The 19910-nt window shown below is 40.7% G+C and overlaps 1 protein-coding gene and 1 long non-coding RNA gene across 2 annotated transcripts; both read right to left on the reverse strand.

The window, feature by feature from the left end:
* Positions 1–2751: 2751 nt before the first annotated feature.
* Positions 2752–8118, reverse strand: LOC123756147 (uncharacterized). The gene is made up of 11 exons (XM_069336557.1): positions 7310–8118; positions 6861–6965; positions 6476–6705; positions 6092–6270; positions 5643–5760; positions 5316–5407; positions 4265–4472; positions 3961–4131; positions 3496–3680; positions 3008–3243; positions 2752–2855 (listed from the first exon to the last, which is right to left on the reverse strand). Exons 5-10 carry the CDS (start codon positions 5722–5724, stop codon positions 3016–3018), a joined length of 966 nt encoding a protein of 321 aa, XP_069192658.1. The 5' UTR covers positions 5725–5760; positions 6092–6270; positions 6476–6705; positions 6861–6965; positions 7310–8118; the 3' UTR covers positions 2752–2855; positions 3008–3015.
* A 244-nt stretch (positions 8119–8362) lies between these two features.
* LOC138371610 (uncharacterized) lies at positions 8363–10343 on the reverse strand. The gene is made up of 3 exons (XR_011230549.1): positions 10214–10343; positions 9052–9123; positions 8363–8584 (listed from the first exon to the last, which is right to left on the reverse strand). It is a non-coding gene; the product is annotated as an uncharacterized lncRNA (long non-coding RNA).
* Between the last annotated feature and the right edge of the window lie 9567 nt (positions 10344–19910).

The following is a 19910-nucleotide window of genomic DNA, read 5'->3' on the forward strand; positions in this document are numbered from 1 at the left end:
TGCACAGATACCATAGTTGAGATAGGGATAGATTAGTGTATAATATAGAGAGATGAGAGCAGGGTTAGGTACATAATATCTGATTTTGGAGAGTATACCAACTGTTTTAGAGACTTTCTTAGTTATGTATTGTATGTGGGTACTGAAGTTGAGTCTCTTGTCTAAGAATAGACCAAGAAACTTTCCATCATTGTTATTGCTAATGTTTACATTGTCATCTGAAGCTGAATTGCATTTGTAGATTTGCTTCCAAATAAGATGTAGTAGGTCTTTTCTATGTTAAGTGTTAGTTTGTTGGTTGACATCCATAAGTGGACTTTTTTTAGTTCATTATTAACAACATTACAGTATTTAGTGTATGTGGGTTGGGGTTGGAGTAGATGAGTGTAGTATCATCAGCAAACAATATAGGTTTCAGAATGTTAAGAACATATACATCCTGCCTTCCCATCCCTAGCTACTGACCCATCACAATATACATCCTGCCTTCCCATCCCTAGCTACTGACCCATCACAATATACATGTAGTAGAGTGTTTTCTGTAGGCAATTTTCTAATTATACAATCATATGTTGCCCTCAGCTCTCCTATTTCATACATACTTTTTTTCTTTTGCAAGGGAGTAATTACTACATCTACATTACAATCCTCCCATGGTGGTGTAAATTTTCTCTTGGGCACAGCAATACACTCTGAAATAACATCATACTTAATAACATTAGAACATAAGGTATTCATATATGCTCTTTTCTTCATCATACATTGTTCAGTACTTCCCACCTTTTGAACTGAGAGGACCAATTCATTAGCTCCCCCACCTCTCATTAATCTAATGGCAGAAGCTACATTTATCTCTGCAATTCTATCCCCAATACTCTGCAGATTCAACTCCATCCTGATTTTCTCAATCATAGCATTTCTTGGGCATCCTAAGATAATTCTCATGGCTTCATTTTGTACCTGTGGGAGGTTGGTGCTGGGGTTACTGTGGGAGGTGTACTGTGTGAGGTTGGTGTTGGGGTTACCTGTAGGAGGTGTACTGTGGGAGGTTGGTGCTGGGGTTACCTGTGGGAGGTGTACTGTGGGAGGTTGGTGTTGTGTACTGTGGGAGGTTGGTGCTGGGGTTACCTGTGGGATGTGTACTGTGGGAGGTTGGTGTTGTGTACTGTGGGAGGTTGGTGCTGGGGTTACCTGTGGGAGGTGTACTGTGGGAGGTTGGTGTTGTGTACTGTGGGAGGTTGGTGTTGGGGTTACCTGTGGGAGGTGTACTGTGGGAGGTTGGTGTTGTGTACTGTGGGAGGTTGGTGTTGGGGTTACCTGTGGGAGGTGTACTGTGGGAGGTTGGTGCTGGGGTTACCTGTGGGATGTGTACTGTGGGAGGTTGGTGTTGTGTACTGTGGGAGGTTGGTGTTGTGTACTGTGGGAGGTTGGTGCTGGGGTTACCTGTGGGAGGTGTACTGTGGGAGGTTGGTGTTGTGTACTGTAGGAGGTTGGTGTTAGGGTATTCACCTAGTATATCTTGTTTCTGGGTGTACTAACCTAGTATATGTTGCGTGTGTGTGTGTATACTCACCTAGTCTCACCTAGAATATCTTGTGTGTAAGTTCTCAACTAGTACTCACCTAGTATACCTTGTATGTGTGTATTCACCTAGTATATCTTGTTTCTGGGTGTACTAACCTAGTATATGTTGCGTGTGTGTGTGTATACTCACCTAGTCTCACCTAGAATATCTTGTGTGTAAGTTCTCAACTAGTACTCACCTAGTATACCTTGTATGTGTGTATTCACCTAGTATATCTTGTTTCTGGGTGTACTAACTTAGTATATGTTGCGTGTGTGTGTATACTCACCTAGTCTCACCTAGAATATCTTGTGTGTAAGTACTCAACTAGTACTCACCTAGTATACCTTGTCAGACCTTGCCTATACCCTATACAGACCTAGTGTGTGTGTACGATCATATGTGGCATTCTTCCAAGAAAAGGAGTTAGAAATGAAACGGTATAATCAGATCCTTTTATACAACACATTGAGAAAGAATAAAGGTTAAGTGTGGTATCAGTAAGATTTACACACTAGTCCACACTTGCGTGGACTAGTGTGTAGAAATGTAGTTGGTGGACCTGTGGTCAGGGTGGCTCCAGAGGTAGGGTGTCAAATTTCAGTGTTTATGGCAGGGTAAGGGAATGGTCGTCGTTGGTCTTGTGATTCAATATTTTCTTGTTGTCGCTAAGTTACACTTTTTCAGGTCTATATAGTACAATGGCCAGTCCTCATGTACCTAGTAATTATGTACCTTAAATTATGTACGTAAATTATGTAATTATGTTCATGTACCTAGTAGCTAGTAGTTATAGTGTCAGTTGGGGGTTAATGGGCCAGGCCGAGTGTGCCTGTGCCCCACAAATATCACCCTTATTGCTGACTAGTTGGTATAACGGCTTTTCCCAAACCTCTCTCTCGCCAGAATTATACTGACATGTGAATATCTTTGGCAGTTGATGAATCCTAAATATAAATAATAAATGTTCATGTTTTTTATTAATGGGTTTAAGTATTCCCTTTGTAAGCAAGGGATTGTTAAGCCTTTTGGTTATGCTTACAAAAAAGTCACAGGACAGACATTATCAGCAGCAGTTATAAAATTGTCAATAGCAGTTTCATTGTGCAGCCTAAAACTTAACTCCCTTGACTCTAGAGGTATATATATTAGGTTTAGGTTAGGTTTTTTTAATTAAACCAGCCAGGATGAGTGAAGCCATGAAGGGCGTTTTTATTAATTAAAACACCCAAATGTTGGGTGCTTCAGGTGTTGTTCCTCTTGGATGATCTTGTACCTCTCTGTCTCACACCTGTAAGAATGAGTGATATGGTTAAGGGGGAAACAAAGTGCAGGCAAGGCAATGGAGGCCAGTAGTAATCTTAGGGCTAGGATAATTAGAAATTAGAGAAATTAAGTAAGAGAAATTAGCAAGAGAAATCAGGTAAAATTTATTATACTTAACTTTTGTATCATGAGTTTAGTAGTAAATCTTCATCTTCATCATCATCATCTTCACTGTCACAAAGCTCCAGGTAGGGCTCGGAAACATCAACATCCTCTTCCTGGTATCCAAATAAACGCTTTGCATCACTCAGCTTGTCAGAACACATCTTTTGCCCTTGCTTCAAAAGAGCCAAGATTCCACTCTTATTTTTGGTTGATAGGTGCTTCTCTTCAATAGTGTACTTGTTAGGATCCTGTAATATATAGACTATTTAATGGGGTTTAAGACATTTACAAATTTCCCTGAAAATACTAAAGAAATTAGAATAAATAAATAAAGTTTTCGGTAAAAGTTCAAATATATGTAAAACACACCAGTACAGTATATGAAAACCATGGAATTGTCTACCTGTCAAAGTTGTAAATAGCAAGACAAGTATAAAATTCTGCTGGATAAATGTTTATGAAGAACTGAATTGCAACACACATTTAGGCTGTTAGCTTACCTTGCTTAGATATGAAGGAAAAATTCCACATAACAACTCTTCAGTATGTTCGGTTAAAATCTCTCTCTTATTCTTGTAATATGCGAGATAATGCAGCATTTCTTGAACAGTGTGTTGTTGCTCTTCTCTGGATCTCTTCTGAAGCTCCACATCTTCTACTGCCTTCTTTTTTTGAGCAAGGGACACTAATAAAAGAGGAAATTTATATTTACTGCAAGTAAACTACAACTCAATTTAATGTAATTACAGTTTAGGTACTTGCATTATACATACTATACATAGTTTATTGTGCAGTATCAACCTGATAAAAACCTACGGATTATGATACTGCACCTATTTTACAAACAGTAGTGATGATATTTTACTTCAAAAATAAGTAAAGCTTATCCATTATGCATGCTAAATGTTAGTTATCTTGATAAGGCCGAATTGTAACCCCTGATAAAATGAGATGTAGTTACATACCATTTTGGCTATGATGAGGCAATAAATTGTGCCATGGCAGGATACCTTCTATTGCATCCTTTTCACTGAGAATTTCAGAGTTTTCACTATTGTAGATTTTTATGAAGCCTTGAAGCTTTTTCCTATCACACTCATTTCTGTGCCGGAGGGAAGAGCGCATTTTACTGGATGCTGCAAATAAAGTTTTTTGGCTGAAAGTTTTAAAGTTGTTAAAAAAATTTCCTCATCATTTACCTACATAGAAATTATAGACAAGAGCTAAATAGAAATTGCTTCAGAGTTAACAAAGAAATAGTAAGCCTACCTGCATCAGTGGCAATCAGATTTTTGCGATGCCTGATAGAGTCTGCAACTGCCTCGATAGAATATTTTATGTTCTTCGAGGTTGTTCCAGTGTTTAACTCTAACTCCTTACAAATCATTTGTAGGTCAGATCGCCATTCTTGAATCAATGACTTTTGAACATCAAGTTTGTCGATCTCATTTGAAACTGTTATTTCCGTCTCTCTGGCCTATTTGAAAATATAATAAATTTAATGAACAAATCACATTAACCATGATGAGTGGTTCGAACCTATGGGCTTGGCATTCCCAGATGCTTGCTGTAGTTGAATGCGCCACAACATGGTCAAAAGAATTGCAACCTAGGGTACTAATGAACCCACAATTCAATTTTTGTTAATTATGCACCCCCATACCCATTCCATGGGCGGTTGTGCATGCAGTTTCCCATGTACTTGGTCTGTGTCCTCCAGTAGTTTTACCTCTGATGGCCCTTTCAATACACATAGAATTCATATTATTGTGATATATCAATACATGGAGAAAGACATTGAAATGGGGGCATCAAAGGCAGAACTACTGAATGACAGAGACCGAGTTCATGGGGGAATTGTGTGAAACCTGGTTTGGCTTCAGTGGAAGCCTTGGGATCCTTGTGGGTGCAGTAGTACTCCAAGTTGCAATTCATCTGACCATGTCGTGGCGTAGTGAACTAGAGCATGCATCTGAGAGCACTCAGTGCATGGGGTTCAAACCCTCATCACAGTTCCCGTGATATATCACGATACTGTGATTTCTCTGTGAACACATTTGATATATCTCGGAATCATACATTTAGGTTAATTAAATACTATATACTTTATACAAATTAACCTTATTGATATATTGAAAAAGTTCAAGCAGTTAATTCAAGGAAATGGTCGCTAATTTATAATGGAAAATATATGTAGTACATGATCTGAACACATAACTAACCTATAAATGCATTATAATACCTTTCACATATAAATGCATTATAATAAGTTTCAAAATAAATACAAATAAATAAAATAAATATATATTATTTTTAGTACCTTTCTGAGTCGAGTAACTAATGCACGAGCCAGTCCATCAATTTTTCGATGGTTCCAAAAGACTGCACCCTCTGTGAGTTCTTCTGTTCTTTCTGAGAAAAATATTTATAGCAATGAACATCTTGAAGAGCATAGATTAATAACAGTTTCATAACATACCTTTACTCACCAAGACCAACTCAAGTTTGACCAATATGTTTTCATTCTTTTATTGATTATTTGAGGGAGTTGATACTTATTGAATACTGAATACAAATCGCATTATACTGATTACAGGGCAGGTAAAATAATAAAAAACTTGATCAGATGAACCATATAAACAAATACCAGCTTTCAGCATGTTTTTAGTTGTAGAGTTGTATCGTGAGAGGTATGCAAACACTTGCTCTGCCTCTTCCCCTAAAGTCATGCCACTTCCTTCTTGCCACCGCCCTCCATACAATACCTTTAACATAAAAGTATACAGTAAAAAAAAATTCAAATTATTGTACAAAAATTAAAAGCCTATGAAGAATTCTGATGCACTGCTAAATTTTACATAAAACAAAAATTTACATGGTGTTAGATAAATAAAATGATGATATGGATGCAATTGAAAGGCAAACTATAAAGACATACTCAGTTAAAAAATATGTCATATGACAATGTATATTTATATGTGCATACTTTATTTATAAGAACATTAATTTGAAGACAATATAATTCATTATAATATAGTGTGTGTAGAGAACAAAAGAATACTATACATTAAGTATCTGTAAAGCACATTTTATTACCTCCCAACTTTGTTGTAACGATACAGCTTCTTGTTGCCATCAATATGTACTGCTAAAGGGGTTTTATCACAAGCAGGACACTCATTGTCAGCTTCTCCTCTAATTTTTCTCAGCTCATATTGCTGGAATCGCCATTCGAAGAACACTCTCTTCGAAGTTATATAATTAATGGGTCCAATCTGGGAATAGAATTTTTTAGATGGTGACATTTAAAATGCATATTATGACATAAGATAAATAAACAAAAAAAACATTCCATTTTGTGTTTGAACAAAATTAAAAACTAATTATTAATAAATGAATATACATTACTACAAAATTTTGATAATTTTTGTATTGAAATATAAAACTGAAAATATTAAGAATAACGGTATCAAAACATACACGCCCACGAGAAGCACCAAAGGATTCCAGTGCAGTGACTAATGCCCGAAATGATGTTCCAGGACAATTTCTTTTTATATGGTGCCATGATTCAAGCAGACTGGTGCTGTAGAATGTGCTGCTCTTTCCTAATGATGAATAGAAACCAGACTTGTGCATGGTCTTGCCTAGTTGTTGATGCTCATATCCACAGTGGCATGTATAGATTGGAGTATAGAGGTCATACCTTCCTGTAGTTTAAAATACAGTGCATTGAGTGGTGTGGCGACTTGCTAAAATAGTGATGTAAAAATTAACATTTATAGCAACAAAAATTTCAAAATGTATTGTGATTCAGGAATATCCGGTAATGGAAATAAAAGGGTAAATTTTAAAGTTTATTTACCCATTATAGTGATGAAGATGCAGAGATTGCTGGAGCTTGAAATTTTAAACTTGCAATCTGTGCAGTTGGGGCAAGAATTTGGTGGTTGGGCTGGTACAACAGGTTCTGGTAACAAAGAAAAGGAAGACAGTTTGACAAAATGAGTTTTATGGAAAAGAATTTCAGACTGAATATTTCATTGTTTCTTGATTGTACAAAATATTGACATTATTCTCCAGATAATGACTGAGAAATTCACAGAAAAGAAACAATCAGACGATTAAATCAATCTATAAAACCAAGTGTCAGGTTTAAACTTTAAGACTTCTCCAAATGTTGTAATGACTGAAATGAAACATTTATTCATTTTATTTTGTTATACCAAGATAATCGTAGCTCTAGACTGGGATTGGGAAGTAGAAGTAATCTCGGAACAAAGTACGGATTTTATACAGGTATCGTATACTTACTCCAGTGAAAGATATTTCCTTCAGGGCACACAGTTTGTGTCGGGTCTAATGGCTCATAAAAGCCATTTTTCCAATATAATCTGTGGTGGAAAGGCATGAGAAAATGTTGCATTTGGTCACAAATGTGACACAAAAATGCAAAACAGTCTTCACATTTGATGCTTGCCTCACAATTTGTACATTGTACACAAACTTTACCTGATGAAAAAAGGGGTAATTATTTATACTAATTTTAAATACTGTATACCTAACATTTTAAACAATCTGAAGTCTAAATGTATTAATAGAGTGTCATTAATATGCATATGATGCTTATTATACAGTATAACCTTAATGAACACAGCAATATTTAATTTACCTTTATCTGGAACACCCAACTCAGACAATGTCCAATCGAACAGCATTGCCCTGCTTTCTCCCCAATTAATCTCTGCATTTTTTCTTCTTTTTTGCCAGTCAGAAACACTTGGCTGAGAATCTTTAATTTGTTCAAGTTCTGCAGCAAGTACTTTGAAATATGGGATTACAAATTAGTAAGAAAAATTTGTAAGTGAAAGGAATGATTAGTATAATATGTTAAACAAAATTTCATAGGCATTAAGCACAATTTTGGTACATAATATTTATGACGTGTGTCCATTAAATAAACCCTCATTTAAATACCAACAAATGATGTTGGGACATACCAACATCAAATGATTCCAAAGTTTCTTCACCAGCTGCCAAATAACTTTGAGTGTACGTTCTGCCACTAGTAGAATAGCCCGCATTTTGAATGTGTGGTGGTGAAAGTATAGCAGGCAGAATGTCTGGGTGGCACATTTGAAGATTTAAGCATGGTACATAATTGCAAATTGTATACAAGTATTAATATTTTCAGACAAATCTCAAGATATTACTATAACTAACTTTATGCTACCAAGTTGTTCAGTGTTATAGTAATTTAATCTCCATAATTGTCTAGCATACACTTAAAAATAGGCAACAAATATTATTGGAAAGTACACAAATAACAGCTGTAGAAATATTGTTAAGAAAATAATAGAAGATTACCATCAGATTGGGGTGCAGCTGGTCTTTGTTTTGAATTAATGTGTGATACATCCTGTATGTTATCTTTTTTCTGTTTCTTGTTTGTCACCTTTATTGAGTTTGGTTCCTCCACGTTTAAGAGTCTCTTCAAGTACTCATTTCTTTGTATCATTGCAGCACGTGCTTTCTGGTACTCACGTTCAAGATGTTCTCTAGTCATCACTGCTATTCTCCGGTGAAATTCTGAAGAGAAAATAATACTGTTCGAAGGAAAAGTACAAGAACAAAACAAGAAAATTATGCTTATGCAAAATTATGCTACAATGTACCTATTAATAATCTTAAAATTTGCTACAAATTTCCTACTTATAATTATGTGTTAAATTATGGACTTTCCCATAATGATATGCATGTTAGTGGCATTACCTATACTGCCTACCTGGAGCCCCCTAGAGAGATAGTGACACAAGTTAAGGTAATCCCTTTAGTAAGGTGCTGGGTCAACATAAATAAGCTATAACTAATAAGGACACAAATCAATATGTTCATTTAACAGTGGTATTAACATTTATATAAATATAGCTAAGAATAAGTTTTTACAAGTGTAACAAAGTGAAAGAAATGTATGAAAATTTTGATGATATATTAAAATGCTCATTGATTGAACTTGTCTTCCTATATATAAAGTATAAAAATAGTAAACACAGTACCATTATTGTTGTCTGTAGTTATTTTTGGAACATCTGGTATGTACAGCATACTGTCAAAATCCGATGATCTATCTGAAAAATTGATTGGTAGCGTAAATATTTGAATTCATTGCATAGCCTTTTATACAAACAAAAAAGAAAAATTGTACAGAAAAGCTAACACAACATTATAACACCTTTCTGTGGTACTTTCTATGGTACAAAAGAAAACAAACCTTAATTATAAAGGAAAATAAACTGACAGAAGAACTATGAATACTGCTGAAAATACTTTCCACAAAATATCTGAACCAAGGGATAGTACCCCGAGATTTGAAATATGAAAATTTCACCCTTACAGTATTTAAAAAAAAAGCAGAAAGAGTTAAGCACAAAACTAATGTCCAATCAGCTAGGTATAACACATCTGCAAGCTCATGGCGAAAATCCTAAGGGAGGGAATCATTTACCATCTTTCAGTGAACAATCTTATTCAATCGACACACCATGGTCTTCTTAAAAACAGATGCTACCTTATAAACCTCCTCACTTTTGGGACATGGTAACATGGTACTCAGATAAAGGGTTTCCGGTGGATGTAGTATACATGGATTATGCTAAAGACTTTAATAAGGTACCACATGGAAGACTAGCAAGGAAATTACAGGTTCATGAAAAAAATTGTAAAGTGCACAAAACAATAGTTAAAACAAAGAGAGCAAAAGGTCATACTAAATGGGAATGAATATGAAGAAATGTGTTAAGTTGAGTACCTCAGGGGTCCATTTTTAAGTCTAAAATATTTTTCATATATTGAACATCTATGATATAGAAAAGAATATAATCTAATCAACCACATCCTCATATTTGCAAATGCCTGGCATTTCACGAGCACTTTGTCCGGGGTTTATATTCTAGCCGGGGAGGATTTACTGGGTTAGGCTAACCTAACCTAACTTAACCAAACCAAACCAAGTATCTCAAGTTACAAATATCTCTGGGAATTCATATTATCTGCTGTTGTAGAATTGACAAAATGGACAGTGTCAACAAAATTATTCCCACATACTCCGTCACTATGTGATGGAGTACACATAGAATAGGGACTGAATTGTCCCTGACAGGGACAATTCTGTAACAAATGTTCTAGCATAAAACTTTGTACAGTTTAGTAATTCCTTACCATTTGATGTACTAGGTAGATCCATGTTTGGTGAAGTTTTATAGCTGGAGCTGGAAGATCCTGTCGAGATGACTTCTTCAAAGAGAATAGCTTCAACACATTGTGTCTTGAGTCTTCCAGTACTTGGCCTACAGTTACCAGATCTGATTTACAGAAACTAGTGAACTATGGAGATAAGATTGTTAATAATATACTTTTTTTGAGATTCATATGACTTGCAGCTTAAAAACCAATCTTATTTTAAAATAGTACACTAAAGTACATAGCAAATTGCGAAATTCGTAGTTTTTTAACTACTTTAAAGCTAAATTCTCAAGCTTTGAAAATAAGCACAATTTGCTATTTTAAGCGGAATCTGGCAACTCTGATTTAGCATGTAAACATTGACTTGCATTCACAATGTAGTTATTTATTTTTCAACAATTTAAAACGAGTTATGAAAATACACACATTGGTACATTATTGCAAAGGCACTATACTATATATATATATATATATATATATATATATATATATATATATATATAAATTGTTGCAAGTCGAGCAACAAATATTTTACATTGAACAACAAATGAGATTGGAAAAGCAGTATTGCCAAAATAGACCCCAGACACACCCTGTGGGTAGTAATGGACCCCCATACCGACCCTATGAGGGGTAGTGGACCCCATAATAACACTATGGGCGATAGTGGACACTATACAAACACTATGGGCGGTAGTTGACTTCATAGAGACCCTGTGGGCGGTAAGGGACCCCCTATCGACCCTGTGGGCGGCAGTGGACCCCCTATCGATCCTGTGGGCGGCAGTGGACCCCCTACCGACCCTGTGGGCGGCAGTGGACCCCTACCGAACGTGTGGGCGGCAGTGGACCCCCTACCGACCCTGTGGGCGGCAGTGGACCCCCTATCGATCCTGTGGGCGGTAGTGGACCCCCCCCCCCATATCGACCCTGTGGGCGGCAGTGGACCCCCTATCGATCCTGTGGGCGGCAGTGGACCCCCTACCGACCCAGTGGGTGGCAGTGGACCCCCTGCCGACCCTGTGGGCGGTAGTGGACCCCTACCGACCCTGTGGACGGTAGTTGACTTCATAGCGACCCTGTGGGCGGTAGTGGACCCCATACCGACCCTGTGGGTGGCGGTGGACCCCATACCGACTCTGTGGGCGGCAGTGAACCCTATATACTAATCCTGTGGGCGATACTGTACCCTATAGTCATCCTGTGGGGGCAATGGATGCCATACATATCCAGTGGGTGTTATTGTACCCCATACTTATTCTGTGGGTGGTTGGAGCCCCATACCCATCCTGTGGGTTATAGTGGACCCCATACTCATCCTGTGGGTGGTATTGGACCCCATACCTATCCTGTGGGTGGTTGTGAGCCCATACCCATCCTGTCGGTGGTAGTGGACGCAATACACATCCAGTGGATGGTATTGGATCCCATACCCTTCCTGTGGGTGGAAGTGATCCCCATACCATTCCTGTGGGTGGATGTGACCCCCATACTCATCCTGCGGGTGTTATTGGACCCCTTACCCACCTAACAGGTGGTAGTGGACCCTATACTAATCCTATAGTTTCCAATAATCCACACCATACCATCCTGTTTGCAGTAGTTTACCCTATATACATTCCAACATAACATCGTTTTCTGTTAGCGTTCCTACAAAACATTCTTTAAAGATTTCTAAAGCACAAACTATGGTATATATTATTGATTGGTGAAGCACTTATTCTATGTAATAATTTATTGTGCTTATTATAATTTACTAAGAACAACTAATATTTCTCAAAACAAAACTACGAGCCTTCAATAGGATGTAGCTGATCTGTAATAGTATAAGAGCATGGACAATAGTCGGTGAATTTCACAACCCATGTGGGACCTGAAAACTACAATTTTCGTTATAATTGAACCAATCACGACTATTCAGCTATCTACGTTGATGGACGAGTACTGTGAGACGTAAATTGGTACGTGAGGAAGAGTTTGAGCCTTGGTAAAAAAGTTAACTGGGAATATATCACATATGTACTAAATCACATTCCACATATTGACTTTAAGCACTAGTCATATATGTACTGTCTTGTGTGAGAACGGGTTGCTCATTGCCGCTGCTTTCTCCGGGTTAACTCTGTAAGGGTGCTGCTTGATGGGCTCAGCACTCCCTACATTCACTTCGTGCACCGTTCCGCGGTGTCTTCTAGGCACGTCCGTGAATAACGACTTATTCCTCCGTAGGATCCCCACTAGCTCCTGGCGTTGGTCATCCTCCAAATGACCCAGACTCTCACCTATCTTGGCCAGGCTTTCTGTATTTGATATCTTCGCGCCATCGGCCCTCTCTAACTTACAGTTCTCCTCTTCTATCCCTTTGCCGTCTCCTCCACACAGCACCGTCGCCTGCAATGGGGTTTCCATCGGTTCTTCATCGCCTAGAGGCTTATCTCTGTCATAGTACCTCTTCATCATGTTCGCGTGGCAAACCTGTGACTTCCTCGGACGATCTGGCATGTGGATTACATAATTCACATCCCCTAATGCCTTCTGGATGGTATATGGTCCACAAAATCTCGACTCGTATATACTTCCTTTTACCGGTAGCAGGACTAACACCTGATCTCCTTCTTGAAATTTCCTGCCCTTCGCCTTCCTGTCGTGGTACCTTACCATCTCTGCCTGGAATGTCCTCAAATTTTCCTTGGCCAAATCTCTGGCCCTAGAGAGTCGCTCTCTAAAAGTCTTCACATATTTTCCCACGTCCACCTTAGGCCTATCCACGGTGAGCTGCTCCTTCAGCGCGCCCACTGGGCTCCTCACGGAGTGTCCGTACACCAGTTGAAATGGGGTGAATCCGAGTGATTCTACTACCGCATCCCTGATGGCGAACAACACGGATGGTAATGCCTCGTCCCAACTACTCCCTTCCTCAGCGCAGTATATCCTCAACAAGCTCTTTAGCGTTCCATGGAAACGCTCCAATGCTCCCTGCGACTGAGGGTGATACGGTGACGAGCGCACTTGCTCTACTCTCCATCCTTTCACAGTTTCCCTAAACAACTTCGACTGGAAGACACTCCCCTGGTCCGTCTGGATAACCTTGGGCATTCCTACCCACGCAATGTAGTTCTGTAGTCTATCCAGAACGGCTCTCGACGTCACTCTTCTCAGAGGGATTGCTTCAGGGAAACGGGTGGCCGTGCACATTATGGTCAGTAAGTACTCGTGGCCTTTTCTGGTCCTCGGCAACGGACCTACACAGTCTATCAAGACTCTCTCAAAAGGCTCGCCAAATGCCGGTATGGGCTTTAAGGGTGCCTTTGGTATAGCTGGAGCCGGCTTACCTGCACGTTGGCACGCCAAACATGTCCTACAATATTTCTTTACCTCCTTCCACACGTTCGGCCAGTAGAAGTGCTCCTGCACCTTATTTAAGGTCTTCTTCACCCCCAAGTGCCCTGCCATATCTACGGAGTGGGCTAGTTCTAACACAGCCGCCCTAAACTCCTTCGGCACTAACACTTGGTGCTTCTCCAACCATACCTTATCTGCGCCGGCTTTGTCCGGTCGCCATTTCCTCATTAGTACATCATCGTCCAAGTAGTAATACACGGGGGACTCCGGACATGAATTTCCCCCTTTTGCCTCCCTGATTAGATCTATAAACTCCTCTTTCTGAGCCCTAATCAGGTCCGCTCGGTTCACGCTGAACTTTTCAGGTAGGGTCATTTTCACTTCCTGTCTCCTCGAATCCTCATTCTTCTGAGCTCGATCTTCGTCGAACAGCCCAGACATGTCCATGTTGACCTCCTCCCTTGGTGGAGTCGACACTGCCATATCATCTCCAATGTCTTCCTCGGCGTCTACGTCCGACTCTGTCACTACACAGGCCGGGTATACGATGACTTGACTGTCCTCTGCCTCATTTTCAAGGATGCTGGCTAGATCTATCTTGTCTGGCGTTCCACTTGTACCGCAGTCCTTCTGGTTCACCTCCGGCACAGCTTTTACTATCAGCTCTGGCAGCACCTTGGACCCACACAAGTCGTTCCCCAGGATCACTTGGACTCCTGGAACAGGTATGTTGGGGCACACTCCCAACATCACCTCCGCCGACAAATAATCTGACTTCAACTGGACAGCACACACGGGCATGTCACTCTTAGACAACAACCCATGAACCTTTATCCTCCTACTGCCAGCTAACAGTCGATCATTTCTTATTAGGCCTCTCAGAATCAAGCTCTGATTGGCACCAGTATCCCTGAGGATACTAACCTCCACCTCGGGTTGACCTTCTATGCCGACCCAACCTTTACTAATGAACGGCCTATACCGCTCGTTCATCAAATCTACCTTCTGTGGTTTGTCTTGTTGTACCTCAACGAACTTCTTCCGGGGATCACATGTGGTCAGGGTCACGACTCTCTTGCCCTGCCGACAATCTCGCATCATGTGACCTGATCTGTTGCACTTGTAGCATCTCATTTGGGAGAAATCCCTCCTATACGCCCCCGAGTAGCTCTGACTCTGCCCACTCGTATTGGAGTTCCTCGGGCCAGATGTACTACTCATACTCTGTGGAGCTTCATTGGACTCTTGTCTCCTCTGCACACTTTTATTTTCCTGCTTACCTCCAGCAGGCGGACTCGGCAACTTTCCTTCCTGGGGCTTAAAACTAGCTGGTCTGCTTGTCTGCCCCCCAAAACTTCTTCCTCCCCAGACTCCATTGGATCTGCCATTGCTGCGTCTCACCTCGCTTCTCACTCTGTTCTCCCTCAAGCTCTTGTACGCTTCAGTAATCATATCTGCCCTATCTGCGGCATCTTTCACCTCCTTTATCCCTGCTTCTTGGATCTTGAACTTTGTTTCGGGATGCATCATCTCCAAGAACTTCTCCATGACCATCAGTTGCTTCAGGTCAGCGTAAGATCCAACTCCAGCAGCCTCAATCCACTTCTGGAATCGTCTTTCCAGATCCCTTGCTGTCTCAGCAAACGTACATGCTCCAACTTTGATCATCTCTCTGAAGCGCTTCCTATAAGCTTCTGGGGTTAACTGAAACGAGCGCAATATGCTGCTCTTTACTGTGGCGTAATCCTGGCACTCTTCCAGTGACAATTGGGTGTATGCCTCCCTGGCTGCACCGGTCAATCTTAACTGAACCAGCTGGGCCCATTCCTCCTGTGGCCACTCCTTGATACTGGCTACTTTTTCAAAATGCTCGAAGAAGCTCTCCGCCTCTTCGGGAACAAACAAGGGAATGTCCTTCTCCCTAACCCTAACATCTGGTGGGTGTGATACCTGGGTGGTGCTCTCTGGCAATCCATGTTCGATCCTTTGCTCAGCCAAGGTTCTATTCGCTTCTATCTGCATTTGTTTTGTTCTCTCTTTTTCTTTTTCGACCTGGGCTTTTTCTTTTTCTTGTTCCAACTCCAGTTCCCTTATTCTGGTTTTCTCTTTTTCTTTCTCCACCTCTAGTCTTGCTTTCTCTTTTTCTTTCTCCACCTCTAGTCTTGCTTTCTCTTTTTCTATTTCCAGTCTGGTTTTTTCTTTTTCCTTCTCGGCTTCATTTTTCATCTGGAGTTCCAATTTCATCTTTTCCAGCTGGAACTGTCTCTCCTCACGCTGTTGTTGGATCTGGAGCTCTAACTGGAATCTCTCCAAGCTCCTATTTCGGCTACTCCTACTACTGCGGCTACTCTTGCTGCTCCTACTCGATCCCTGGGATCTCACGTCATCCTGCCCATCATCCTCCTTTCCACTTTCAGCTCCTTTTTGGGCTCCTTGCTCTGCCGCTTCATTTTTGGCTCTTAACTGCCTCAGGATCTCATCCTTCATCCCAGCTACTTTAGATGCTTTCAACCTAATGCCACATTTTTCTGCTATTCGTTTCAATTGATCCCTCGTGCAACCTTCCAAGTCCTCAGGCTTGCCTGACTCCACAAACGCTTGCACCTTATCCATCTTGTCCTGTGAGTCTTCCCAAGAGAGAGAATATACACCTGCGGTCACACAGTTTATTTCAGCAAGGGTGTACAAATCCACTCTTGGACAGGGTGTGGGTGTGTCAGTTCACTCTCCCGGACACAGGCCCCCAATTTATTATAGACTGTGGGTTGGTTGGTGTTGTCGTCGTTGATCCTTCTCTACGGACAACCCAACCCACAACTCGGTAGAGTGCTTATACTAGGAGATCACCCTTGGCGCTTCTGGCTCTTGGAGAGGGGCTCAACGTCACACGTTTAGGGGATGCGGCTCCAACATTTAGCCTCGTTGTCACGTGCACACACCCACTCGAGCCGCTGTGACTCCCCACTCTCTCCTTAGGTGATATGATCTCCTCAATCCCCTTTTTGACTTATTAGTATTACCTTTTACCCTGTCCACGGCAGTGGTTCTTGGTTCTTTCTCTCTCTCTCTCCTTCTTTACTACCTCCTGGGAAGCCTCACTAGGACAAGGGCAAACACCAGCAAATTGGGATACATTTACTGGACAAAGCACATACACGATACATACACACATATAATAATAATGAATCCTATACTCTATAATATCACAATCAGGTTGCACTCCAACACCATCAGAACTCTATTATCAGCTTATCAAGTGGTATCCTATCTCCTGGTTCACCACCTGATACTATCAACCTCCTCAAGTTGATCAAGTCTACCTACACTGTTGCACCATCAGCAAGATAACATATATATATATAGAAAATCAGCATTTGAATGCAATAACATATACCAGTATAAATGTTCATTGATACACAACAATGATTAATCGATCACTGTCAGTCCTCGAGCACATACATCTGTAGGGAATCAAGCCTACGACTGCAACTCTAAGCTTCAGAATAAATCACTCCTTGACATAAGAATGCAAACAGTCACTCACCTCTCACTGCGTCTTGCACGCTAATGACAACCAAACACTATCAACTCCCTATAAGTAATCCACCAGAACTTCCCCTTCCACCTCTGGAAGTTCACTACCCTAATATCCTTAGGTTCTTCCGGGCTTCACTACCAGGATCCTCTGCAGCTCCTCCAGGCTGCTATCATGAAGTTTCCTTGAGCAACTACGGTGCTTCACCCTTCTGCTAGGGTCCTCCACAGCTCTCTTGGCTGCTACACCATGAAGTTTCCCCGAGCAACTATGGTGCTTCTCCACCTCTACAGAAGCACGTGACACTCCTCTTCACTGCTGCTTCTCCTCACAGCTCGAGGTCCTCTGCTCCACTACCTTTGGAGTCTCGTCAATTACTTCATCTGCTGGCTTCGAAGTTCTCAGCAACTTCTTCCCCAAAGAACAAACCACAGATTAATTGGTCGAGGGCGCTTTCCCTCTGACGGCGTCTGGTCAGGGCGCTCCCACGGCCCACAATAATGCTTCTGGGCGATTTAATATCTGCTCGTCGACCAGGACTTGAGACCACAACGTTCCCAGCTCGATTCCACAGCTGGTACGTCCGCACACTTCTCTTCTCTTCGAGATATATCACTAGGGGTTCCCTTCTGGCGGGAGCTCAAACGGAGCGCGGCTTCCCCTGCGATGTCTGGCACTCAAGTGAGGTCAAGGTCCTCCGGAAGCGAGCCTCACGCCTCCAGCAAAATGTCCACATCTCCTAGCCAGTCATTTATCTATTTTCTTCTGCATTGCCCATAATCTCAAACTGTTATACATATCCAACCAGCCATTTTACATATGGGTTATTACCTCAATATTTGCTAGACCTTCTAGTTAGGTCAGGCTTGCTGAATAACTCTCAAGAAGGGAGACTCGTTTCTCCTGCAGGCTGAGATCATAACACCTATCAGTTCCTTTTAGAATCTTGTATGTGGAGATCATGTCCCCCTAACTCTTCTGTCTTCCAGCGATGTGAGGTTTAATTCCTGTAGCTTCTCCTCGTAGCTCATATCTCTCAGCTCGGGTACTAGTCTGGTGGCAAACCTTTTAATTTTTTCAACTTTAGTCTTATCAGAATAAACACAAAACGTTTTCTGACGTTTATATATAGTAGCAGAATGGTGACACTCTAACGATCTATATAATGACGTCTTTTAAGCGTATAAAATACGTAGATTTCAGTCATTTCAGATAGTGCATGAATACGTGTGTGTGTATAATTACCTAAGTGTAGGTAATTACACTAATTACCTACACTTAAATTAAAGAACCTACCTAATTAAAGAACCTCTTGTTCTTAAAGTTCCAGGTCTCAGGAAATCTTCCCTATCGATTTTATCAATTCCTGTTACTATTTTGTATGTAGTGATCATATCACCTCTTTTTCTTCTGTCTTCTAGTTTTGGCATATTTAATGCCTCTAACCTCTCCTCGTAGCTCTTGCCCTTCAGTTCTGGGAGCCACTTAGTAGCATGTCTTTGCACCTTTTCCAGCTTGTTGATGTGCTTCTTAAGATATGGGCACCACACAACCGCTGCATATTCTAGCTTTGGCCTAACAAAAGTCGTAAACAATTTCTTTAATATATCGCCATTCATGTATTTAAAAGCAATTCTGAAGTTAGAAAGCGTGGCATAGGCTCCTCGTACAATATTCTTTATGTGGTCCTCAGGTGATAGTTTTCTATCTAAAACCACCCCTAGATCTCTTTCTTTATTAGAATTCTTTAAAGATTTCTCACATAATATATAGGTTGTGTGAGGTCTATGTTCTCCTATTCCACATTCCATAACATGGCATTTATTAACATTAAATTCCATTTGCCAAATGGTGCTCCATATACTTATTTTGTCCAGGTCATCTTGAAGGGCATGAGAATCATTTAAGTTTCTTATCCTTCCTATTATCTTAGCATCATTAGCAAACATGTTCATATAATTCTGTATACCAACTGGTAGATCATTTATGTAGACAATAAACATCACTAGTGCAAGAACTGAACCCTGTGGTACTCCACTTGTGACATTTCTCCATTCCGATACATTGCCTCTGATCACTGCCCTCATTTTTCCATCAGTCAGAAAATTTTTCATCCATGTTAGAAGCTTACCTGTCACCCCTCCAATATTTTCCAGTTTCCAGGACAACCTCTTTTGTGGAACTCTGTCGAAAGCCTTTTTTAGGTCCAGATAGATGCAGTCAACCCAATCATCTCTTTCCTGAAATATTTCTGTTGTTCGATCATAGAAACTGAGTAAATTCAATACACAGAATCTTCCAGACCGAAAACCATACTGTCTGACTGATATTATATCATGTGTGTGTGTGTGTGTGTGTGTGTGTGTGTGTGTGTGTGTGTGTGTGTGTGTGTGTGTGTGTGTGTGTGTGTGTGTGTGTGTGTGTGTGTGTGTGTGTGTGTGTGTGTGTGTGTGTGTGTGTGTGTGTGTGTGTGCGGTCATCTTTTAACCTCCTACTATCTTCCTCTGTTTTAATCCTCATAATTTTTGCATCATCAGCAAACAATGAGAGGAACGATTTTATACACTCTGAGAGATCATTCGTATATATTAGAAAGAGTATAGGTCCAAGGACTGAACCCTGCGGGACTCCACTGGTGATGTCTCACCAATTTGAGACCTCACTCCTTACAGTGACTCGCTGTCTTCTGTTGCTTAGGTACTCCCTTATCCAAAGGAGTACCTTCCCTTTCACTCCTGCCTGCATCTCCAGCTTTTTCGGTAGCCTCTTGTGTGGTACTGTGTCAAAGGCTTTCTG

This window comes from Procambarus clarkii, chromosome 36, assembly GCF_040958095.1.
Source record: "Procambarus clarkii isolate CNS0578487 chromosome 36, FALCON_Pclarkii_2.0, whole genome shotgun sequence".
Classification (NCBI taxonomy): domain Eukaryota; kingdom Metazoa; phylum Arthropoda; class Malacostraca; order Decapoda; family Cambaridae; genus Procambarus; species Procambarus clarkii.

Bases quoted from the DNA above. Each gene is read 5' to 3' on its own strand.
- LOC123756147 (XM_069336557.1), bottom strand. From the start codon at position 5,724: ATGACTTTAGGGGAAGAGGCAGAGCAAGTGTTTGCATACCTCTCACGA. The intron at 4,473-5,315 runs GTACTAAAAATA...ATTTTCAAATAG, and splicing joins TAGTTACTCGACTCAGAAAG to GCCAGAGAGACGGAAATAAC. The intron at 3,244-3,495 runs GTAAGCTAACAG...TATATATTACAG, and splicing joins TTCCTTCATATCTAAGCAAG to GATCCTAACAAGTACACTAT.